We start from the raw sequence: 26,766 nt of genomic DNA, 5'->3' as shown, positions 1-26,766 counted from the left end.
TGACCTTGACCTTTGACCCGATTGATCCCAAAATCTAGTCAACTGGTCCCCGGATAATAAACAATCATCCCACCAAATTTCATGCGATTCGGTTCAATACTTTATGAGTTCTGCGAAAGATTTTGACCTGTTCATGACCTTTGACCTTTGACCCGATCGATCCCAAAATCTAATCAACTGGTCCCCGGATAATAAACAATCATCCCACCAAATTTCATGCGATTCGGTTCAATACTTTTTGAGTTCTGCGAAAGATTTTGACCTGTTCATGACCTTTGACCTTTGACCTTTGACCCGATCGATCCCAAAATCTAATCAACTGGTCCCCGGATAATAAACAATCATCCCACCAAATTTCATGCGATTCAAGAACATTTTGACCTGTTCATGACCTTTGACCTTGACCTTTGACCCGATCGATCCCAAAATCGAGTCAACTGGTCCCCGGATAATAAACAATCATCCCACCAAATTTCATGCGATTCGGTTCAATACTTTTTGAGTTCTGCGAAAGATTTTGACCTGTTCATGACCTTTGACCTTTGACCTTTGACCCGATCGATCCCAAAATCTAATCAACTGGTCCCCGGATAATAAACAATCATCCCACCAAATTTCATGCGATTCGGTTCAATACTTTTTGAGATTTGCGAATAACACGCATACAAATAAATAAATAAATAAATAAATAAATAAATAAATACACGGCGATCAAAACATAACCTTCCGGCATTTTCAATGCGAAGGTAATAAATAAATAAATAAATAAATACACGGCGATCAAAACATAACCTTCCGGCATTTTCAATGCGAAGGTAACTATGAGAAACAAGGCGGGAAGATTCAGCGTAAAGTGTTGGTGGAGCTCCAGCTTCGGTTTCAGCTCCGCCTCACTCCGGTATCACACCTGGGAACTCCTCAGTACCGTCCAAACACACAGAAAAAACAGGGTCAGTCAAAGAAACAGCCAATCAGAATGAGTTATTCTTTCCCAGTGGAGATAATGCAGACTTAAGTGACAGGTTTTGGATATATGTTTGATGAAAAACAGAGCTTTTTGAGGCTCATTGGTTTAGTCTTTAGATCCATTTGATAAAAAAACTGACATCTGGTATGAACTCCAAAGTGACACGTGACAAACCCTCTTCAGAAACCAATACAGTAAATTGTAGTAAACTTAATTCACTGTTTGTGCCATTTCAATGTAATATAATTATTGATTGGTAAATTATACAAAAGTTTGATTTTTACAAAATGTTTATTTCTAGGAACGGAGAACCATTTGTTCCGAAAAAGTGCCTGTCTCCTTGAAATATGGGTATTTGTAAAATACCAATTTCTAACAGCAGAAACATTTGGAAGGAAACATAAAGCATCGCTACGACCTCATGATTGGTTAGTTTTTATTTTGTGTGCTTTTTATTGTCATTTATCTTTCTAAATTATGTTGGCATAGTTCTTTTTTACTCCTTTTTAGAATATTATAGTTTTTCTCCTGTTGAGGTGTTTGTTGTGTGAGCCTATGACTTTCAGACCTCCGGTCACATTTCTTATTTTTTCATTTTCTGGTTTTGATGAAGTCTCATTTGTGTGAAAATAATATATAACGAAATAAAGACTAAAAAGCAACGCATTTCAGAAAATGTTAATTGGGCAAGTCAGAAAATGTTCATGCTGAAAATCTTTCTTATGTTTTGTTTGTTTTCCTTGCAATACAATATCCGGTCATAGAAACAAAAATATTATTGAACTATTTTATTGTTATGCTGAGGCACTTTCTTCCCTCACAACTAGCATGTGGTTAAGATCATGGTCTCGATTAACTCCTGAACATGTGGATAAAATCAGAAACTTAAAAAACCCCATAATTGACATTAAACCAATCACGCAATATAAATGCTTTTGTTGCCTCAATCTAGCTACTTGCAGAAATCAGGATGTAAACCTCAGTCTGTGCTTTGTACGCCACTGGATGTAAACATGCCATCAGTCGAGCCATTAAATATGAAGTGAAGCAAAACGCTCAATGGTTTCCTCACAAAGCTTCACAAGTGCAAATATTTAAGTGAAGTACCCTGAACATTACCCTCAAGGACAATATATTACATCACATTTACTTTCCATATCTAACGCTGTAACAGAAAACAAAGACAGCAGTTTATTTCGCTGATGTTCAGCCATGTTTACTACAGTATTATTCCCATCTACAGTTATCAGCACATCTTGTTGAGCTCTTTTTTAACAGCGTCATAGATATTTTCACCACTGGTTTATTTTTCTGCTCATTCACTCAGAGGATGTGTAAGCAGCATTATCAAAAGAACACATCCTTACAAACATACTGTACATACAATACATACATACAAACCAAAGCACACACACTCATACACGTCCTAGTATAGCGCCACTCTGATATATACAGATATAGAATGAGTTAAAAAAAAATCAGTTTTTACATCTTAATATAAGAGTCATACCAAAGACATGGCCACTGAGTGAGTAAACAAAAGATCGATATATATATATATATATATAAAACAAATACAAAAATAAATAAACATAAATACTTGCATCAATTAATAAAAGATGATTTGAGTTTTTGAACCTGCTTACTTTTTTTTAACATGTTTTTGTTCAAGTCGGCATATAACCAGTGCACCATTGTTTACTTTTATTTTACTTCAACCACAAATGGCTTTATTATCCAATCAGAGAAAGCGAAGCCTCGGCCCACGATTGTGTGGTTTCCATCTGCGTTATCTGTACATTGTCATGCTTGACATGACATGGAATTGTTGTTTTCAGCACCATTAACATCGCAGAGACTGCAGCCACTGTACCAACATCCACGAGTTCAGGTAGGACACAACACTGTCAGGATTAGAACAAAATACCACGTTATTACTTATATTGTTTTTTTATTTGTATTCCTGATTTTGTATTGATCTATTCCTATCCACCACACAGCAGTTAAGAGAGCTGATTTGTACAGGTTTGCCTGGCTGTCTGATTGGAAATACAATCAAAAACCTCATGAGGATCGAAGCGCTTAGATACTTGCTTTCAACAATGACCACCACGTGGTGCTCCGGAGCGTTGGCTGTTCACACCATCATAACATAATGCAACTCATCTGCAGGATGCTATGAGGAATATGGCCTCTCTGGCATACTCTGACAACTAAACAACAACAACGACAATGATGGAAGGTTTTAAAGACAAACTAATTACTAAGACATTCTCACTACCAACTCGTTGAATACTGACGCTCAGGTCAGTGGCCTTGTGCTTCAAACTATGACGCTCAAGGTACCGCTCCCACGTCAGTTTCTGCTCGTTACATGGATAGTGTCTTTTTAAAATCTCTTTTCAAAATAAACATCCTCCATCAGTTGCTCTGACTATCGTATAATGATGTGAATAGTTGGAGTTAGTTGAAATACTCGGCCCGTTCTGCCCCCTACAGGATGCATATAGACTAAAATACATGCTGGCATTGTTAAAAAGCAAGTATATAAACCACTCGCAGTGACTTGCTCCAGCCATCGAGCTAAAGTACGCAAGGTTAGATATACTTCTCAGAGGTCAGATTATACACATGCATCATGAGCATAGAGGGGATAGTTAAACCCACACTGGCTACTGCAACAACAAAGACATGTGTGTTGGCAGCAACTGTTTGAATTCCTTCACTATCCCAAGAGTAAAGAGGACATGACACCAATCAGCAGTCAATGGGTTTTTTCTTACGGTCTGTCAGGGTGGATATGGTGAAGAGGTTCATCCAGTTTGAACAGCTTTCTCTGAATGAAACATTTGTTAAGTAGACGGTTTAAGTTTTTACACTATAAACATGTAAACATGTTCATGTTAATACAACGGCCTGCACCAACTTTGAAAACGGTATGGGAAGTGCCCAAATGAAAGTTGAGATGTCTTATATATTAATCCAAAGGTTTGTCCTGCTTTGTAAAAACTAGAATCTAAACATCTTTGACAAGCTTATAGTTGTTAAATATGAGTTTCTACTGTGCTATAATTTTTTTTGTTTTTTTGTGCTTGTGTCAGTCAACCTGACATCGGTGACGCCCTGAACAATCACGTTCTCTAAATGCTTGTTGGGTTTTAATGAAACAATCTTGGTATTGCATCTGAGAAAAACGATATGAAGTTGAACTGTGTCATGAACTGGAAGCCGTCATCACCGCACAGAATCTCAAATGCATCATCAACGGTGTTTTGATGAACAGGCTTTTTAAAATGCATCAGTCACATAAGGAATGCAATGGTATGAAGAGAAATGCTTTGCTAAATATGCAAACATCTTGTGTTGGCTTTATCTAAAACAATCACAACATTGGTATAAATGTTTCTTGGATGGACTTGAAGAACTCCCTCGTCATAACAAATCACAAGTCACCTTATATGCACATACTAACCTAAGGCTTTAAAGAAAAAAAGGTATTTTCAAAGAACTTCAAAGAGACTGCCAAAGAGAGAAATACTGTGTCATTTGAACGAGAACTGAATTTAGCTTTGATGCTAGTGTTTTTTCTCTCAACTGTTCTTCCTTCAGGTACTGTTGCTGACCATGCTGGACTTTCTCAGCATCTATCTGCTTCTGAATGATAGTAACACATTCACACCTGGGAGCTTCGACTCTTAGAGTTGCGGCTTTTTTTCTTCTTCTGGGCATCACAACATTAGTTTAAAAAGAGCAAAGAGGAGTTCTCATCTCACGATTACATTTTTCCTGTCAGTCGACTGATGATGTCACTACCAGTACAAACCTGACTCTCTACTTTGAAGGCCTGTACATGGTTTCATTTTGTAAACATCTCCTTTGAAAAAGTCCAAACCCTTGTCAACATCCCATCTGTCACAATAAACAGCCTGCAAAAACAATCCTTGTATTTTTGCAACTCTGAGTTTTTGTTTTCAATTTCTTTTGCGTGTATATTGTTACTTGTGTTAACCGCTCACTGGATTTATTCTAGTGTTTTCACATTCCAACAAACTGTTGTAGGATTCCTTAAGGTCTGTTTCATCAGCTGCTGCACAAAGCTTCCATAGCATAATGAGGATGTTAATGAAACCTTTTATACCCCTACATCTTATGCAATCCATGAGAAGAGGACACCATTTAGACTCTTACGAGTAAATGAAGCTTCTTCATCCAAAAGTCATTCATCAACTAGAGCTTATTATAATAGCTTATATTTGACATCTGTATTTATTCAACTGTACATCACAGAGCTTTCCATATGGCGGGAGCCATTGCAGAAGTCATCCACCTTACATCCTGATTTGATTGATATTTTTCCAATTAATTCCTCAAGTACGGGGTAACAGAGCAGCTGGGATGTAATCAGTGGAACTTTTGCTAAGGCCGTTTTTGTACTACGTATGGATGGCTGGCTGTTATCACTTGTGTCTCCGGCTTACATTTTAGAACCACTTGTGAGCCGACGTATGATGCATCCTTGTGTTGTCATTAGGCTTGAGCCCAAATGTGTGTGTGAACTTGCTAAAACAAATTGACTCCTATTCACGAAATGTATACTCTGCAAAGTGATTGTATTTCTTTATATATGAACGAGTACTCAATTTGCATTGAATTAGTGATTTAAATCACGACTTCTTGATCAAAACCAGGATAAATATGGTTGAAAAGCGAGATTTCATGAGTCATTGTTTTTTTAAATTGTTTTGTTTATTTTATTCTGTATTTATGTCCTGCATCACTGGATATAACTACATAACCATATTTTAAGAATCAGTTTTTAGATCTTAATATAAGAGTCATATCAATGACATGGCCACTGAGTGAGTAAACAATAGATCAATATATATATATATATATATATAAATAAAACAAATAAAAAAATAAATAAACATAAATACTTGCATCAATTAATAAAAGATGATTTAACATGTTTTTGTTAATGTCGGCATATAACCAGTGCACCATTGTTTATTTTTATATAACTACATACCCACATTTTAAGGAACGGCGAAACATCATATTATATTCAACCCAGATTACAAAAAATAACTTCTACTTTTCAACCAAATTTAATTTAGTTTTAACGCAGATGTCTAGGCGTTTTTCGTCCTACATAGTGAGTTCCCATTCTTGTTTAATTTGCTACCAAACCAAATGATTTCATGTCCCGTGCAAACTCCAGTCTCTAAAGGTTCCCAGGGAAATCTCTGTTGAATTTCCAGTCCATGCAGTTTCTCAATGATCTCAAACTCCGCAACTTCGTTGCCCTCAAATCCTTTGACTTCTTGCTCGAACCATGCAGGATGAAACTAAATCTAACACGCCTTGGTCCCAGGATGAGAGATCACATTTCTCACCTTCAGAAAAGATAACGATTATCTCAGTTCAGTGTTACTCCCTTTACTTCCCACGGCTCATTCATGCTACGTACTCCCGGGCTGCGCCCTGAGGGGAGAGCTTTGGTCCCAGATTGCGCTTCACATTTTACAATCAAGTTTGACACTCCTTTAAAAAAAAAAAAAAAAAAAGAGTTGCCTGAAACTCTGTCTCCTTTCCATGCGTCTCCTGGCCGAGGTAGTCCTGGGAGCACTGATCTCTGGCTGAACCTCGGTTTCAGACTGCACTTTGAAGTTGAACAGCTCCTGCTGGCTTAGACGGTCGTCTCGTATTCTAAAACCTCTTTGCTGCCCATCATGCTACTCCTGTACTGTATCCTCGGGCTGACGGCTGATGTGGTCTCCAGAAGCAGAATGGTTTTGCGAAGGCGCCGATCAATAAAGTGTGCATCCCAGGCTGGGTATCGCTTCCTTGGAAGGTCGATCCGGATCACAGGTCCGTCCAGTGCACGAGATGAGGAGGAGGTCCTGTGAAGGTGTGCGGGAGAAGATGCTGGGGAGGGACGTACCTGGAAGACAGGCAGGCAGCTGTCCCTGTCTCTTTCCTTGTCTCGCTCTCCGGGAACCGGCTCCCCTGTGTCTTTAGTCCTGGGGAGAGTCCTTGGAGGGCTGGTAATGACCATGTCGGTTTGGGACCCTTGGGATGGGGTGAGGCAAGCATCAATCACTCCCGCTACCCCTCCTGCACTCACCACACCCTCGTCCACACAACCTCCCCACTGTGAGCCCAGAACGGGCCCATCAGGGTGCAGCCAGCAGTAGTACACCAACATGAAGAAGGTTCCCAGGGCGAAGCTGCAGGCCACCAGGCACACCACCACCAGGGCGGAGGAGTCGGAGGTCTGCGTGCCACGGTAGGTGTACCAGGCGGCGGTCAAGGCCACATTCTCAGCCAGCGTCACAAAATAATAGACGGTCATACGTAAGCGGCTGGGGCCTTCCTTGACATTGAACCAGCAGAAGATGTAGATGATGCCCACCACCATGTTATAGATGATCTCTTCCCATTTGGACATGCAGAAGTCAGTTTCACCTTGGATGATCCAGAAGGTCATGACACACCTGAAAGACAATAATCAATACCCTTAGTTACAGCACTATGACAATTATTGTCAAAGAAAAGAGATATCAGTCAAAGACTTTGACTCCAGAGGAAGGGGACATTCTTGTGTGTGGTGTACTTATAAACAGTAAGTATGGTGAAATAAACTCTCGCTAAATGATGTACAGCTTGCAATTAGCTTGATGAAGCTGTTTTCCTGTAAACAACAATGTATTTCAGTAAATACTTTGTATGACTATCTAATTTGGGAAACAGAATAATATTAATAAGTCATTTATTTTCTAATTATTTTGGTGTATCTGCCATTGAGATACAACATCACTGTTACACTATTCTTCTGGTCTCAATGCAGTCAATGGTTGGGTAATACCTTCAAACTTGGACTAAACACAGAGAAAAATACGTTTCTTCTGATAACTATACACAAGAACTCATTATTGTGTCAAATACTAAGCGTCTCATCGTGGACTCTTTTGCATCAGGTCACATGACACACCAGTGGCTGACGATGAAAATGCCGAAGTAGAGCTGGAAGACGGAGGCGAAGAGGGCAAAGGCCACGGTCCTCGCCCCAATGGTGAAGAAGTGCCACAGCATCTGGGTGATCACGGCCTTGTAGGACATGGGCAGCTTGTCGTCGCGGGAGTCTCGGAGAACCTTCTGGTAGGAGGCGATCATCCAGGCCAGGGAGACCAGAGAGGCCGAGGCAGAGAGACCTGGAAAGACAGATGGAGAGAGAGAGAGAGAGAGAGAGAGAGAGTCAGAGAGAGAGAGAAGGAAAAGAAAGAGGCAGAGATTTAAAAACATTTAAGTAATTAAAGAAATAGATGTACTAGCTGGTTAATTCTAAATACACACTGACATGAAATACAAATATTTTCAAATTGATAAAACTAACTGCAAAATATTGATATAGAATCTCTCCAATGTGGAAATGATTGATGGGCTCCGAACTCTTTTGTAAATGATAACCCCCCAACAGGTTATTCTAGATATATCCATATTAATTTACTGTATATGAACTAATGCGCGATTAGGAAAACGATTTATTTAGAAATCATAAAGTATTTTTAAAGGAAGAGCATTAAAGAAAAACAATCTTAATTGACGGTCCACTTTTAACCATCCCAGGCTGAACACTGCAAAATGTGGGTGGAAGCTTTGAAACTGTAAAATGAAAACAAGAAGATGACCTTGAATTTAGTTGATTTTTATTTGTCAAATGAATGAGGCAACATAACATATTTTGGCCTTCAAAGAGCAATGATAAGTCTATTTTCTAACTGTATACTCTATTGGGGACCTTTTGATCACACACAAAGTCTCTTATTCCAAGTGCAATCAATCCTGTTAAGTCAACAAAGGGACTGAGAGGAGTTAAGCCACAAACATTGACAAGAATGGTTTTATTGTGTAATATGACATTGTCTGTGTTTGACTGACTGCTCGTCAGCTGGTTATGTTTTAAAGGAATCAATTTCTGGGGATCCTGAATCAAATGTATTGGCCTGTGGAATATTTTTTGCCGGTATCTGTTAAGATATATTTTCCTGGACCAGAACAAACAGAACAACTATAAGTGAAAATAATACAAAAGGAACATTATTTCTGTTATCTGTCAGGGCGACCAACAGGTGGCGTAATGTCTCAATAGATGCTCAAAGTCTTAATAGCACCTTTAAATGTTTCTCCTAGCTCGTTCAAGTGGACCTGGACCAGCTTCAATTGAAGTAAAAGGATCATTAGCCTGCACACATAACTGAGGCGGCCAGAGTGCAGTTTAAACACATTAAACATTCATGCATGTTAATCATGCAGCCTTGTCTCAAATTAGCCATGAATCACACTGAGAAGGCTTTACAATTTTAGCTGAGAACGAGCTGCACCGACGTTGCATTTTAATGTGATTTTGATCATCCTAGTTTTTTTATGAAGAGATTGGGAAGGACTTTAATATTCCTCTCATGTAGAGACATACTTATATTTTAGTTAGCTATTTTAAATACTGAGATTAATGCTGTTGAAAAGCAGTTTTTGCTTTGAAGATGCAGTTTGTCGGTCCATCCGGTCAGTTAAAGGCAGCGACTCACTTTCTCAAGTGTCATGTCTCAGACCAGCGGACTGAAGCTCGGAGCAACAGGTCTGGCACGGCAGCCCGCCTGCTGCTCGCTGTGTTTTTGGTGTAAAGCGACAGCTTACATGATCCATTTATTACATCATTGTGTTCATCAAACCTGTCTTAATGTATGTTTTTTGAGTGTTTCTTGCGTTCTTGTTGTTAGTGGTTCACTCTTAAGTGTGTTCTGGAGCTGGAGAGATTTGAGAAGTTTCTCTGGATGTTTTTACCATCATTCTTTACATGATATAATCTTTCCTTTCATGAAAACACAATTGGATTTTGACATCAACCCAAGCTGACCACAGCCAATGATCTCAGGGAACAACCCACTCTGGGTTTACAAGTCAGCCCAATGACATGACTTGCGTCCTTGAATGCATTTTAATTAAGGAAATAAACCAAAGCAGCTACAGAAGAAATGAAGCAGAGGGGATTGTTGGTGGAACGAGACAGATGCACTGTTATGCTTGGAATACCAAGCAAATTCCAACAATTTGGAGAAACTATTACCAGCAGATGTTTGGGATTTGTATGAACAGATGACTTGAAGGATTAATGAGCAGAACTGAGGTTGTTGGTTGATTTGATTGGTTGGCTGATCAATGAGCCGTATCAGCACCAAGGGGACACACGCTAGGTGGACGGGTCTGTATTGTATCATGTAAATGCCCATATTTAAAAACACAAATATGAATGTATTTATTTATATTTAAGACAAGATTTTAGGGTGAGTATTACGTTTAGACTAAGGTTATTATGATCCAAACTCATTTTCAAATGTCACATGGAGAGTGATTAGATTTTCTCCAGGAGTTGAGGTAATTTAACCGGCTGCTGTTGCTCATGCAGACGGGTTGAAGGAGAGCATTATTTCTCTTCTGTGACAGTAAACGCAGCACAATATATTCAGACCTGACAAACAGGAGTGTAAACATGACCACGCTGAACAGCATCATGGCAGCTGGGTTACCCCCCCCCCCCCCCCCCGCGTGGGCGGAGAAGATGATGAGAGACATACGTTTGATAAATTGTCCGTTTGACATGCTGTCCACACCTCACTGAGGTTCTACCGTAATACGAGCCGGGCCACCTCTGCCTTTGGTCTGGTTGATCCGCCGTGCACAGACTTGACAATTGATGCATCCTGGCATGTTTGGATGACAAAGGTTGCGCTGAAATAACAGTGTGACCACGGCCTAAGATCCCTGCAGTAGCTGCTCATGTTACGCTATACTCAGTGTGTGAATGACAGAATACCATGGGTTTTGGAGAAACTCTTTTTATTTAGTATTGCTCGTGTGTCTTCTTTTTGACATATCGATGCTGCTGACTACAAAACATATAACAGTTTTGATATTGCGTCCCCGTGCCTTGCTTGTGATGGCAAGGATAGCATATTAAGGTGAAATATTGATGCATTACCCTCCATAACGAATCATACAATCGATAGAAGGCTCATGTTATGGATGCTCCATGATGATGAAGATACAGAAACATTGCATTGCATGGCAAACATAGCTTATTGTCAGTAGTTTAGAGACCGCCAAGTTTTCACTGATCATGTTTTCAAAAGGACCTCATGTCATATTAAGAGGAGCCCAGCCCCTGGCACCCCTTTATTTTGTACTGTGGCTACACTGAGATGTTTACGTGAGTCACTGTCCTCTGTGCCCTCATATAATATGAGTGTGGACTTAACAACAAGTTATGCATATCACTCAGTTTATAAGCTTTTCTGTGAAACTTTCATTGTTATGCAGATGATACTCAATCATATATATATATATATATCGATCAAACCAGACGAGACCAACCAGCTCGTTAAACTTCAAGCATGTCTTAAAGACATAACAACTTGGATGACCTGGAACTTCTTGATGTTAAACTCTGAAAAAACAGAAGTTATTTTACTCGGCCCTGAACACCTCAGATATCTTTTATCTGGTGATGTGGTTTCTGTAGATGTAGAACACCACTGTAAAGGGGCGGCTGTAGCTCAGTGGGGTAAGAGGGTCGTCCTGCAACCCCAAGGTTGTTCCCATTAGTTGCAAGTCGAAGTCCTTGAGCAAGGCACTGAACCCCAGTTGCTTCGGCGCATCACTGCAGCCCACTGCTCCTTAATAACTAAGGATGGGTTAAATGCAGAGAACTAATTTCCCCTTGGGGATTAATAAAGTATATATCTATCTATCTAAAGAATCTTGGCGTTATCTTTGATCGGGACTTGTCCTTTAACTCCCACGTGAAGCAAATCTCAAGGACTGACTTTTTCATGTATGTAACATTTAAAAAATGAGGCACATTTTGTCTCAAAAAGATGCAGAAAAACTGGTTCACGCGTTTGTTACTTCTAGACTAGATTACTGCAACTCCTTATTATCAGGCTGCTCTAATAAGTCTCTTAGGTCCCTCCAGTTGATCCAGAATGCTGCAGCTCGTGTTCTCACTAAAACTAAGAAAAGAGAATCACATTTAAAATTCTTCTCCTAACCTACAAAGTCTTGAGTAGTGATGCGCCATCATATCTTAATGTCTTGTAGTACCATATTGCCCCACTAGAGAGCTGCGCTCACTAGATACTAAAGGAGCCAGAGCCTTCAGTTATCAAGCTCCTCTTTTATGGAACCAGCTTCCACCTTCAGTCTGGGAGGCAGACACAGTCACCTCATTTAGGAGTAGACTGAAGACTTTCCTCTTTGACAGAGCTTATAGTTAGGGCTGAATCAGGTTCACCTGGTCCAGCCCCTTGACATGCTGCTATAGGCTTATAGCTGCTGGGGGACGTTGAGGATGCACTGAGCACCTCTCCTCTTCTCTCTGGATGAATTTACATCTCTCCATTATTAACTCTGCTGCCTCCCCGGAGTCTTTGTGACTTTACGTCTCATAGGGTCCATTGGACCTGGCTGGGTCTGATGCCATGGCCCTGCTGATGCCCCACCTTCTCTCTACCTCCTTCTGTTTCATGGATTGTGGAGGTCTGGATCGTGGTCCATGCCTACTACTAATTATTTATACATTTCTGTCATACTTATTGAATGTGTTGTAACTCTGTAATGTTTCCTTCTGTCCACATGACATCTATTGCTTCTGTCCATCCGGGGAGAAGGATCCTCCTCTGGTGCGCTCCTGAAGGTTTCTTCTCTTTCCCTGTGAGAGTTTTTCCTAATCCGATGTGAGGTCCTGGGACAGGGATGTCGTATGTGTACAGATTGTAAAGCCCTCTGAGGCAAATTTTGTATTTCTGATATTGGGCTGTATAAAATAAACTGAATTGAATGGTTGGTCTTGTGTGTGTGTGTGTTGTGCATTTAAGCATTTGTGTGATATGTGTTTATTGTACAATTCTAATATGTGTCTGATACTTTACTTCGGTGCCGCCAGGTATCAGTGAATGCTGAGTGTGAACAGTGTAACAGAGAGAGAGAGAGAGTTGTGTTTAATTCATCAAAGGCCAATCTGCTCCTTGTAAAAGTATTGGATTTTTTCCCATGACCATTACATCAGATCAAGTTGAAACATGGCCGAAAGGATTCCTTATGTCTAAAAAATGGGTAAAAGTATTTTAAATCAAATCATTCACTCTTCTCATCGTGGAGATATGAGACATTATAGATTAATGGCGGCCATCTTGGATTTTTGCATATTTAACCTATTTCCGGAACAGTTATTTCTGAGGAATTTTAGTATGTTATTCAGGACACTTTGTAGAAGGCCCGTGTGCCCAAATAAATCCTGTTGCATTTATTTCCATTTTAATGGTTAAATTGTCTAGACTGCCTGGACTAAAGGTGCATGAATATAGCATTGACTCTTCTACTGATATCGACACACACACACACACACACACACACACACACACACACACACACACACACACACACACACACACACACACACACACACACACACACACACACACACACACACACACACACACACACACACACACACACCTCATGTAATCGTGCTCTCTCTTTCTGGAGAAGCCTTCGTAACAACACTGAATTCCACTTCATCCAATAAAATAATAAGTTGATTGTTTTCTATGGTATTTTCTGAAGCACATGCCACTCACCTTGCAGCGGGAGGACGATGTTTCCGTGGATCATGATGCTCAGCTGGAGGACGAGCTGCGGAGCCGACTTCAGGAAGGCTTCCAGGAGGCGCAGCATGGTGATGTCAGCGCTCTCAAACATCAGCCGCCAGTGGAAGTGGCGACGTGGCCCGTTGCTGTGGCAACGGCTCTGGGCACCAAGGTAGAGAGCGTGGATGTACCTGAGGGCGAGAGAGGTTTAGAATAGTGATGCTTCTTCGTCAGCCCTGCATCTCCACTTCTTTCAGAACATACTTTTATGACATTTCTCGGACTTCTAATAGAACAAAGTAGAATCTGTACATTTGACTGAATTCAAGACATTTTTCATATTCTTTCTCTGACTTTGCTTTGGAGGGCCTCTTTGTAAAGGAACACAGCTTAATGAGACTTGTAAATGATCGATCTCATAATAACACCATAAAAGTCCAGCTCCATATGTCCTTATACTGGAGATTCATAAAAGGAAAGTAGTATTTTTAACAGCATCAGCAGCAGAATGAAGGTCCTGCTCAAGCCAATGGGGATGTTAAGGGCTTGTCCCCTGAAATAAAGAAATACATCGTTTGAGATGAAAAACATCTCGCCACAGCAAGGCGATCGATGACTGCAACGGGAGGGGAACAAATAATGTAGGTTGTTGTGTAGATTGAGATTGGTCTTTTAGAAAAGCATCAATAGACATTATAAATTGATATTAATGTTACCACAATTATGAGGTGTAATTTATTTGAGACTTTCAAACTCAAAAGTTCTTTAAAGTAAATAAATATTCAATCCTTTAGTGAATAGATCAATCTAAAACCAAAAGTGTGAAATGGCCCTTTAAAAGAAATGGAAACAAATGATTTTCCAGCATAACTTACAATGCGAAAAAGGCAAAGGTACAAGGTATATTACATAAATCATTGTGAATAACGACTCTTCTCTGTTGGAATATCCCGATAATCTGAAATCAACTAATAATTATCTAAAATGAAGCTAAATTCAGGAACAACGTGAATTATTTCTTGCCTGAATAACATTTTAGAGAACTTCCAGGAACTCCCTGTTGAGCTCTTTTCTGTATGTATACAGGGAGTTATCACTTATGAAAAGGTGAGAGACAACAGGATAGCATTTAACAAGGCTTTCTGTTTGTTTATGTATGAAGAAGGGAGTGGCAGTGCAGCACTAATGCATATGTTAGAGCAGCAGTCTACATTCAAACACAAATGGGTACAACCCAATACAACAGTGTAAAAATAAAAAATATGAAATATGAACCCTCACCACACTGTTCTCCTGGGAGATTAAAACACCTGAGAAAGATGTGTGAGTCTCCTGGGAGAGGCCTTTGCCCTCACCTGTCACTGTCGAACTCTGTTGTGCTTTTGTTTTGCTGTTTCCTTTGTGTCAGCGACAATATTGGTCGCCAGGTCGCAGCGGGTCAACTAGCGCGCGCTGCAGAGAATCCCTCGTCTTTGGGAGATACATTTGACAAGGCAGCTTCCAAAGATCTGAGATGGGTCTGTTTGTCAGAGGTTTTATTTGAACCTGCTGGTGCAGCACACGGTCTGCATTATAGAGCCGTCAGTAACAGGCGTGTTACCAAAAAAACACAAGATAACGTTTATAAGGTGGTTTTACGCTGATGGTGAACAACAAGTAAACACAAACTGTGCTGTGGGTTTGGTTATGACCAAGTCAGATCTGAGGGGTCACAACATTGCTGCTGACAACCTGCTTCATATTTGCGTGGAACTCATAACAGTTAAAAACAATTCTGAAATATTCTCACGGCACTCACTGTTAGCTAAAGTTTTCTAAAGCCAGCGACCTGCCTTCTTCTTTCAAGGCACCTTTTTTTGTAGTTGCAAAAATAATATGCTTTCTAAGGTTCTCAACTTAAAACCGCTCTGAGGTAAAAAAAATCTGTGATGCAGGGTTCTTCAAGTAGACGTTGCTTCATTTCAATGACTCACGTCTCAGATGGCAGAGGAAACAAAATGTGTCTGAAATGTGTCTGGTGTTGGTGTGAGGCATCATGGGAGTGAAAGGATGGCAGACAGTAGTGCAGCAGGACGGATGAGGAGAGAGGAAGCTCGCTGGAGGAAAAGTGAGACGACACTCACTTCCTGCGCTTCAAGCAGATTTTAAATAGAGATAAAAATAACCTAGAAGTGTATGCACACGCATGCACACACACACACACACACACACCAACAAACACAAATACACACACACACACTCACTTCCTGCGCTTCTGCATTTCAAGCAGATTTTAAATAGAAGAATAAAAATAACCTAGAAGTGTATGCACGCACACACACACACACACACACACAAACACAAACACACACTCACTTCCTGCACTTCTGCATTTCAAGCAGATTTTAAATAGAGGAATACAAATAACCTAGAAGTGTATGCACGCACACACACACACACACACACACACACACACACACACACACACACACACACACACACACACACACACACACACACACACACACACACACACACACACACACACACTTACAGACTCACAGTTACAGACAGGCAGGAAGGCCAACGAGGCAGCATAGCAATCTGTATCTCTGCCCATCCTTTGCTGTCCATGCACTATTGGCACTCCTCCATTCAATCCCCATGTGTCTCTGTCTCTTTCTTAATTTGTGACTTTTCACTCTTTTATCTCTGTCTCTTATTCTTTCTCCCTTTCTGTTATATCTGCCGTTTCTTTCTTTTTGGTTGGGTAAGGCAGTGTTGATGTTATCGTGGGTCAGTTGCTTTGATCAAGACTGAAATTGCTCAACAACCAATTGATGTGGACCACTTTCACTTGATATTGTGAGTGCATTCACACTGACAAGTATGGCAAGAATGTCGGAGACAATGAGTACTCGGATGGTGTTCTCATGACAGTCAACAAGAGTGGGGAACACTGGGAACACTGGGCAATCACCCTCGGCATGTTGGCTTCGTAGTGGATGTGCAGGGACCGCCATCTTGTGAAAATGGCGAGGAACCTGTAGCGGTTGTGTTTCGCTCCACTGAACATTGACTGCAGGCAGGCACATATTTTGGCAAGCGTAAATTGTCAAATGTTTGCGGTAAAACTCTTTCTGGTTGCAATTTGCCATTTAAAGGAAGAAAAAGACAAAGAAGAAGAAAAAGAAGATGCAGAAGACAATGGAGCAGCGTTCAAATGTTGTGGCCATCATTTCCAGTCAGTGCACAACAGACCTGTTCAACCCGGACGAAAGTAAACACACAGTGTACGACATGGTGGAGAGGCTCATGAACAAAAGTGTTTGAATTGAGACACAGTGTAAGTCTGGTTGCCATTTAATTCCCACATCATCTCTTTATTGTGTCTCGACTGTTCTCTCTCAAAATCAGATTTGTTTTTTATTCCTCTCCTCTTTTTTTCAAAACCTGTGTTGACACATTTCTCTCTGTTCTCGCGCTATTTATCCGTTTAGACTTTTTCTAACAATCCCTTTTCGTCTTTCTTACTTGTTGAGTGAGCCGTTCTCTTTCATCCTCTACCATTGTTTTGTATGTTTTCTCTGGGTATTAATCATAACACTTTTATTTGTCTGCCTCCTTTCCTTTGCTTGTTATCTCTGATTGTCTTTTTCTCTCATGCAGCTATTGTCTCTCTCTCTTGCTCGCCAACCAATTTATTTTGTTCTTCCCCCGGGCGTTCTCTCTTCCTCTAGCTTCCAATCTAAACAATCTATATAAATCATCTCCTCCTCTCTCCTCTTACTTCTGTCACTCCTCTTTCTCCTTCCTTATTCCTTGTCCTCCCCCCTTTCCTTTCCTCTGGTCTAAAACTCAAGGCGACTATCTACAAGGCCACAGTTGGACCTCTGAGACCTGGACATTTGTGAAAAGAGCGAGAGAGTCTTTGGAGAATTTCTGCCAAGTGTGATTTTGAGCCAAGAATGTACTCGAGGAGCGAGAGACTCGCACACTTCATTTGTATCTCCTTTAAATTAATTTGAAAGGTCAACAGAAATACAGCGATCAGCAGCAAAAAGGAGGCAAAGATTTGCAATTTAACTGAAATCACAAGCAGCTCTTTGAACATCAGCCCGGTCCACACCGGAAGCTGTGGGATTATTGTGTCCTCAAAATATTTTTCGTATAGTTGCAGAAAAGCAGTCGGGGAATGTAAGTACTGTACTGAAGTACAAATGTAAGGTACTTGTACTTTACTTGTATTTTCTTTTCTGGAACTGTCTACTACATCTACAATTGGTCAATTGCACTTTTTTTGTTTCAATAATGATTGAGGGTAACTTACGCTTTTCTGGACTGGAAAACCAATTTGATGTTCCAACAGTATTCTCATTCTAAAAACTTTTTCCAATGTAAATAATACATTTGGTGTCAAGTTATTCAGTTATTCTTTCTACAAGAACTGACTCCAAACCTTTGAATAGCAGTGCATATATGGTAGCCTCGTACTTCTTATACCCCGGAGCATGGTTTGGGAATGAGATGTTCAACAAGCACATCGTGTTACACATCTGGGTAGTTCTGTGTTCACTGTCTGTTCCTGTTGTGTTGTCTGTCACTCACCTTGAGACCCTCCATCCCTCCACCCCCCCCCCCCCCTCGCCCCCATGTGTGATTGCAAGCCCCGCCCTCATTGTTTCCACCTGTGTCTCTTGTGTATTTAGTCTGTGTCAACCCCTTGTTCTGTGCCAGCTTGTCTCTAAATGTTTGTAAACTCTTTGTTTTTGGATCCGACTACTGCTTTGTAAAGTCTGCTTTTGCCTCTCAGCCATTCCTGAACACATATGGCCAGAAAGTTCCAGGAAAGTTGTCCACAAACTGGACCAAAAGTACCGTAAAGTCCAATAACTGGTTGGTCCCACTGTGAGCTTCAGCTTTACCTATTTCTGAATAGAATAGTATAGGATGTCAAAAATAAATAAGATAAGTCCTCATATGACTGTAAAGGTTATGTTGTGAGCAGATGTTCTGAGCATTTGAATGATGAGCTTTTTCCCTTTTTATAATTACGATCATGATTATAATAATTATTGGCACTGTTGAGGCATAAATTCACTGTCCGCAGATTTCTCATCATTACGGCTCATTGACTTGAAAGTAAACAAAGGTCAGGAAAGAGATATTAGAGTCAGGACTAATTAATGACTTGTTTATCTCTCGGAACATACGAGAATATTATACAAACTATGATGATAACTGAAGTGAATAGTTGGCACCATGAGGCTGGTATAATGTTAAATCACTCAATTACTTCATAATGATTATTTTTATATCTATTGCTCACCAGACTAATGACATTTCTGTATGGTTTCTGATGTTATAACAACATCTTAACCACAGTGACATCACTGACAGCCAGGCCATTACTGTAAATCCCCCATTGACGAGAGAGAAGGGGGAGGAAATTGAAACACAGAGAGAGAGAGAGAGAGAGGGGGAGGGGAGGGGTATTAATAACTCATCCCTGCATTTGTTTAAAGACTCGACTGGAGTTCTGATCCTCCCCCTCATCAGTCTCCACGGTGATAAATTAGTACCAGCACCAGGCCTTTAACGAGTCGCTGATCTATTAGTTCACAAAACTCGTACACAAATTTCTACACATCCGGTGAATCTATCAGCCATTAACAAGAGAGAGAGATAGAGAGAGAGAGAGAGAGAGAGAGAGAAAGAGAAAGAGAGAGGGACAGTTATTTAACCTTCACCACTTGTCTGAAGAGACTCTCAACCTTCCCATTATCACGCCAGCAATCAGTGGCATTTATTGCCGCTCCATGTGTGCATGTCTCTCTGTGTGTGGATATAAACATACACACTCCCCATGATGTCTCTTATGAAACAGACTGTGCTGGTTCACACTTCTGATTGGCCGAGTCACATTGGAAGATGTTGTGCAATAACTAAAGAATATATATATATATTTATATATGTATGTATATATATATATAAAAATAAATAAATGTTACGGTGGATTTGGCAACTGGAGGATGTGGCATTTTTTGTTTGAATTCCTTCCTCCAGAGCTCGCTCTGCTGGGTTATATGGCGCCATGTTCAGTCTGTTGCACCGATGCTGCTGCTGAGCTGACGTTACACAATAAAGAAGGGGTCATCAACTACATTTGTCCAAGGGCCAGGACTTCTCCACGCAGACAATGTGAGGGTCAGACTTTCAAATAATGATAATAAACTGCAGCCTCACTTTAAGTGGGTTTGTATTTGTTTTACCTGTAAATTGGTACACAAAGCAGCTTAAAGATGTTGAATATTCAAAAATGTACTGCTGATACGGAGACACACAGGCATACGTTACTGTGTCAGCATCATGGCAGAGCACAAGCAGCCCCCCCCCCCCCCAAGCCCCCTGCAGTGGGTGGGTGGAGGTTAGAACAGTCAACCTCCTGCTAGTCTGTGAATCATGCAGCTGTCAAAAATCTCAAAATTAAACACACAGAATACACACAGCTCTGCTCCACCCTACATCACACGCACGCACACGCACACGCACAAACACACAAAAAACAACAACACACGTATACACGCAGGCAGATACACACAGCCTCACTGTAACTCAATACATGCACATTTACCCATAGGGGAAATACAACCACACTTTCAATAACACACACACACGCAATAATAAAAGCAGCTCTACGGCAAATGTTTTTTTGCCTTTTACAGCACGTATTCAAGAATGTATATCTGGTTCCATCACAGTGCATTTGGTGTTTATCAGAACAGCGTGTATACATTGAGGGGGATTTATTGGCAGAAATGGAACACAATATTCATAACTATGTTTTCATTCGTGGATTATAACCTACAACTAAGAATCATTGTTTTGTGTCAGCTTACCTGAAGGTAGGGATCGGTTCTAAAAATCAGTATTAAGTATTGATTAGCTCCATCGTTCGGAGTGCTTTTCATCAATTTATTGTTGCTCTGCAAACTGTCAGCCACAGTTTCCCAAGCTCTCATAAAGTCAACTTCTCAGAGGCCTTGACAGGTCCTGTTGGGTCCCAGCTAAATGTTGCATAGATGTCTGGACCTGGAGAGTTCAGACCGATGTGGAGCCAAGGAGAACTACAAAGCGTGGACCTGGTCTCCAGCTCGTAGGCTCCTCTGGGTGTTGGCGATGTCGATCTCCCGTAGATCAGGATACTGGGTGCGAAGAGGTTGAGCCTCTCACAGTCAGTGAGTGTTTGTATGGAAGCCCACACAGAGCAGAAATAATGTTGCCTCTCTGTCTGTGTGGAGCTCAGCTGTCAACACCGACCTACTTAGACTGCCACACTGAGAAACCCGGCACAGAGAGAGGAGCATGTGAGAGGATGGGCGAGTGTGAGGGGAAGAAAGAGAGAGAGACAACAAGAAGAAAAGCAGAGTGGAGAAGAAAAGAAGGACAAACGAGGTTATGAGATTATGTGCGAGTGTGATGGGAGGACAGGAGAAGAAAAGGGTTAACATATGCGGAAATGCTAAAGAAGACAGAGAAGATGAGAAGGAGGAAAATGTGGACAAATGATGTAGAGAGAGCTCGGAGAGAGAAAAAGGGAGGACATGAGGTGTGTGTGCGTGTTCTTGTCGGTGTGTGTGTGTGTGTGTGTGTGTGTACAACGGAGGCAAACGAGCATTGATTGCTGCTGCCAAAGCTTCCAAGCTGCTGATCAGATAAGACCACGTCGAGCGCTGAAGTGTTTAATTGGAAAGTGTGTGTGTGTGTGTGTGTGTTTGTGAAGCTGGAGATGTTATCACTTGACTCAAGGGCTCAAGTTTGATCTTTTATCTCTCCGCAGCTCTCTCTCTCTCTCCCTCTCTCACATCCGTCATTCAGGAGTTGTACAACATTCTGAGCCATTGTTCCGCTGTGTGACGACTTCAAGGAGAAAATGAAGGGGAGGGGGAGGGGAAAATGAGGAGGAATAAACAGGAGCAGAGTGGAGCAGAGGGAGATTCAAAGGTTAAAAGGAAATGTAATCTTGATTCTAATATGATCTTTTGATCTATTATTGTCATGTGGATCCCAATGTTTGTGTTTCAGTGTCTTTACAGCGTCATTACTCCTCGATGGTCGGTGCTTGAGACCTGAAACCTTTTCCGGTTGAAAAAGAGAAACGGCGCTTACCGCCAATTCTCTTTTTGCCCATGCGAGCCTTTTACTTCAGTTTATAAAACCACTGCAAGAAGTTATTAATATGCAGTTTTGGAGCAGATTTTTCAAGGTAATGATGTCGAGAAAAAATGATGAAAAATCAGCGCCTGCGTCGGGCTGATGAGAGGAAGATTTCTTGCAGTGAGATAGTTCTTTGGGAAGACCAGCAGGTAATCCAAATTGTGATGGATTATATAGGCTATTGAATAGGGAAAAATAATTTGAATTAATTGATTAACACCCAGGCGATGTCCTGTGTGAAACTGAGTCAACGTCTTATTTACCCGTTGTTTGACAGTTGTTTAACTAGTGTTGTATCTTACAAAGTTATTATAAACCACACCACAATCTTTTTTATTAAGCTTTAGCCAACAATCTTGTTGCCAATGTTTCTTTTCTGAAAAAAATATGTGTATGAGTGCAATTCATGTGAAAAGACAGGAAACATGTCGCAAGCAGAAACTTATACGCCAAACAGATGCTCTAGAAAAGTTGATATGACTGAAGAAAAATTGCTTTTTTTTAGGCAAAACAAACATTTTAAATTGGAAAGAGGATGAGAAGGAAGTAAAAAGGAGATCAGAGAAGGAAACATGAAAAAGTAAGACGAGGAATAAGAGAGAAAGGGTAAGAAACGAGAGAGGAAAACAATGGGTAAAAGGACAGGACAGAGAAAAAGAATGAGGAAAGGGAAGAAGGAAAGATGGGAATTAAATGCAAAGAAATATTGAAAAGGGGATAGAAGGGCACAAAAAGCACAGGGGAAAGAGGGAGGAAGAGAAGAGTCAAGAAAATACAATTTAATGAAATACAAATAGATTGGAGGAATTAAGCTAAAGGAAAGATAAAGAAAAAAAGAGGTTGAAGAAATTTAAAAAAGAAGAATAGTGAAACAAAACAAAATTTTAAATCAAAATAGGAAAAGAAAAATAGGAAAAGAAGGAAAACCTGGTAGAAGGTTTAATAGAAGAAGAAAGGAAACAAATGAAAGAAAATGAAAGGGTATCAAAAGGAAGAAAGGAACCAGGAACTCAAAGGCAAACACCAAGGTGAGACGACAAGTTGAAGAAGAGCCTGAAGAGAAGAAAGGAAGGAGGAGAAGGAAGAGAAGGAAGAGAAGGGTAAAACAGGATGAAGAGGCTAGGAAAAAAAGCAAAGGACAAAAAAAAGCCAGGTGAAGAAAGATGTGAAGAAGTGATAAAGTGAGGTGGAAGGAGGTGAAGAGGAACAGAAGAGAGAGAAGGAGAGGAAAGGTGAGGAGATTTATGGCGTGAAGAAAAGGTAATGAAGGGAGAGAAGAAAAGGTAATGAAGGGAGAGAAGAAAAGGTAATGGAGGAGGAGAAGAAAAGGTAATGGAGGAGGAGAAGAAAAGGTAATGGAGGAGGAGATGATCGGTGAGCTGCTGCCTGCGCTGATCAATCACTGTTTATGGAACGATCAGAGAGAGAGAGAGAGAGAGAGCAGGATGGATGGAAAGGGAAAGATATTTATGACACAGAGAAATAAACGATAATGGGGCAGTGAAAGAGAGATAGATGCTCACAGTCAAATTCCTATTTATCTTGGTCTTCCCCTCTCTGCTTATTGTTAGTCTCTGCATCTTTTTTTCTCTTTCTGTTTTGCTCTCCTCTCGTTTATCGTTGTTTCTGTTTCTTTCTCTTTTTGGCTGAAACAGGTCTGGTGTTGTGTTTAACGATGGCTGTTTCTTCCAAATGGAAAACCCTCCACTAGTGGGCCAATCACAGCTGTAGAGACAGCGTCAGACATTTAGACGTTTTCTTTCTGTTCCAGATTTCATCTTAAAAAGTGATGACGGTGTGAATGAGACACAAACAGCTCAACAGATTTGTTGTGTTCTGATTTACGGAAATACCAACACTTAAATCAATACATTTCCATTCAAAAGTCACTTTTGCCTTATCGAACATAAACCAACAGCAAACTTAACACAATACTCAGAGCAGTGCATGATGGTAAATATGGGCGTCGCTCCACACATGCTGTGCTGTAGCAGTGCTCTGCATCCATCAATAAGAGAGAGGGAGAAATACAGTTAATGTCTTTACTGAATAGCTTCTTCTTCCACTGCTATTCAACAATCGACCACCGCCTGCAGCACACCTGTCTGTGTCTTCAGCCCACAGCTGCTGGTGGAGAAAGAGAGGACTCTGATCCCCTGAGGAGCAGGAGCGCTCCGTCCTGACGGCTATCATGCATAAAGTTGACTGTTTGCACATTCTGGTTACGTTGGCTTCATGAAACCCTGCCCTGCGCATCACTCGAGCACATTCTGCTTCGCAGGTTGTACAATGTGGATTAATTATATTATTCTGTGTTTTTATTAACCTTCAACCTCCTGATTACGCAGACAGTCAAAAAATATCGAGGATGAAACACATGGACGTTAATAAACCGAGCAGGAGTTACGTCGGTGAGCCTGAGCTGAGACACGGCCAACAGGTTCAAATGCGAGTGTGTCTTTAGATGTGCAAGAAAAAATACCTCTAATATTTGGGGTTGGCTGCAGCTCATGGGGAGAGTGGTCGTCCCATAACCTCAATGTCGCCAGTTCAATCCCCCTCAACCCATAGCTGCATGTTGAAGCGTCCTTGAGCAAGACAATGAAGCTTTCAATCTTCTTATTTCCCATGTTTAATACATTTTTGTCTCATGATTTTTCTTCTTCCTTCTCCCCCACCTTTCATTCTTCACCATGCTTCCTTCCTCCAATATCCTCTTCACCTTCCTTACCACCTCCCATCTGGTTTTATGCCTCCCTTTCCTCCTTCCCCCCACCATTCCTTTCTCCCCCTCCCCCCTACCTTCCTTTGTTCATTTTCATATTTCCTTCCTTTCTTTCATCTTTCACCACTTTGCTTCAGGTGGGAAATGGCTCCTTTCCTCTCCTCTCCTCTCCTCTCCTCTCCTCTCCTCTCCTCTCCTCTGCTCTCCTCTCCTCTCCTCTGCTCTCCTCTGCTTTCCTCGCTGTGTCTCCACAGATTTTGAAGGTCATTACTTTTACAACATGTAATCACCATAGGAGGCTGAGTTTCTGCTCGGCCTCCTGCAGCTAAGGGTCAGCCCAAAAACATTTCAACATCATTCCCAGTTTACAACTGATGAACTAACGGCTGTTCCCTTCCCACTCGTCCTACCTTCCTCTGCAGTGAGACAAGGTTTATTAAAAAACCCTCATTTTGATTTGTATTGCTATTCATATAAAAGCTGCTCGTACAAACTGCCTTATATGAAAAGAACAGAAATGGAACAAAATAAATTAAAATATTCTCACAGGGACCCCAAATAATTAAAGTGATTAAAACATAAAATACATTAAATTACTCTACATAAAAAGACTTGTTTTCATACCTTTATACTTGAACTGTTGTGATTATATAATCCTATACACACTCTATTTTCTTTGCTCTATCACAATTTTTCTGTGGCCCAATTTCCTCAGAACAGGTCAAACACGCAATGTCACTGATCATTTGTATATATGTTTTGTAATTCAGCTCCAGAACTCTGATGCCTCTTGCTTGCTGAGTGCTGGTGACCTGAAACCATCATTGCATCAACACGTTGGTGTCCCCATGGCGGGTTTTTATTACAGGAATAGAGAGCTGAAAAAGTTTATGCATCTTGTCAAGAAATTGCATATCGACATGGTGGGATCTGATTAAAAGGCTTTTCAGGTTGAGTTACATTTTCTGATTCACCACAAGTGATGAATCGGTTAATTTTACTGTCACTCCTGCATTTACACACAGTCTAAAATGCGGTGACTAATGAGTGAAACATTGTACATCAGCAGAAGCTGCAGGTACTGAAGCTCAGGGACCTGATTCTTTGCTTCCTGGTATGAAATGTTAGCCAAATAATATGCCTGCTTAGCCTTGGTCTGGTGTCTACATTGACCCATGGTAGTAAAAGCATAGTTTGATCTTGTCAATAACATTATAGTTGAAATAAATGAGTGGATTTGTGTAAAATGATATGACTGCAGTTTGAAGCACTTTGAACTGCTGATGTGTTTCAGAGAGAAGAATAAATAAAAATGGTGGGTTGTTCACTGATCACAACCCGCCATCTGTGTGTGTGTCTGTGTGTGTGTGTGTGTGTCTGTGGTGGGAGAGAGCGACTACCAGGTGATCGGCAGCGCGCATGGTCAAACATCTTTCCGTTTGTCTCTGAGGCGCCTTATATCCCTGCGTAACCATGGTAGCGGTGTGTTGGGAAAAGCTAAATTAGACAGCCAGTCCTAAACACCACACACTCACTCACGCACACATGCATGCTTACACACATACACACACACACACACACACACAAACACACACACACAGGCACACACACGCAGTATCTTTGTGATACACATGCGTAAATGTACAGGAGCACAAATATACAGTACAATCTGCAGCTGCGATTAAGTCAGCACCCATCACCTGCTGTCTGACACACACACACACACACACACACACACTATAAATATCCATGTGCCACTCAAAGTATTCAGTTGTCTATCCCCAAGCTGCTGTCCCACATAGCCACTCAACTGAGCTGTGTGTGTGAGTGAGTGAGTGAGTGAGTGAGAGAGAGAGTGTTATTTTAAAATGTGTATTTGAACGACGAGGGGGAGAAATCCAGGGAGAAGAACAAAGACAGAGTGTCTGTGTGTCAGAGGGAGTGTGTGTATGTTTTGTGGTTGCGATGCATATTTATATTTTATTATGTGTGTCAGAATAAACTTTTCATCCCTCTGTAAGTGATGCAGGCAGGCAACCCCCACCCCCCCCCCCTCCTCCTCGGCCAATCAGTGATGATTAAATACACGCTGTGCCCCCCTCAGGCCAATCAGAGCAGCTTTAAAAAAGCCAGAAGGAAGTGAGAACGAGGTGGTTCTGAAGTTTCAGATAAAC

At 41.0% G+C, this 26,766-nt stretch overlaps 1 protein-coding gene across 1 annotated transcript in view; it reads right to left on the bottom strand.

The window, feature by feature from the left end:
• Positions 1–6,656: 6,656 nt before the first annotated feature.
• Positions 6,657–26,766, bottom strand: part of LOC130199629 (XK-related protein 7-like) — a 60,505-nt gene continuing 40,395 nt past the window's right edge. Inside the window, exons 2-4 of the mRNA XM_056423309.1 lie at positions 13,663–13,862; positions 7,962–8,181; positions 6,657–7,464 (exon numbers count right to left, since the gene is read on the bottom strand). Coding sequence (XP_056279284.1) covers positions 6,657–7,464; positions 7,962–8,181; positions 13,663–13,862 — 1,228 coding nt within the window. The remainder of the gene's footprint in view (positions 7,465–7,961; positions 8,182–13,662; positions 13,863–26,766) is intronic.

Source organism: Pseudoliparis swirei, chromosome 9 (genome assembly GCF_029220125.1).
Source record: "Pseudoliparis swirei isolate HS2019 ecotype Mariana Trench chromosome 9, NWPU_hadal_v1, whole genome shotgun sequence".
NCBI classification, from domain to species: domain Eukaryota; kingdom Metazoa; phylum Chordata; class Actinopteri; order Perciformes; family Liparidae; genus Pseudoliparis; species Pseudoliparis swirei.
The sequence above is the reverse complement of the archived record's forward strand: the minus strand, read 5'-3'. Positions and strand labels throughout refer to the sequence as shown.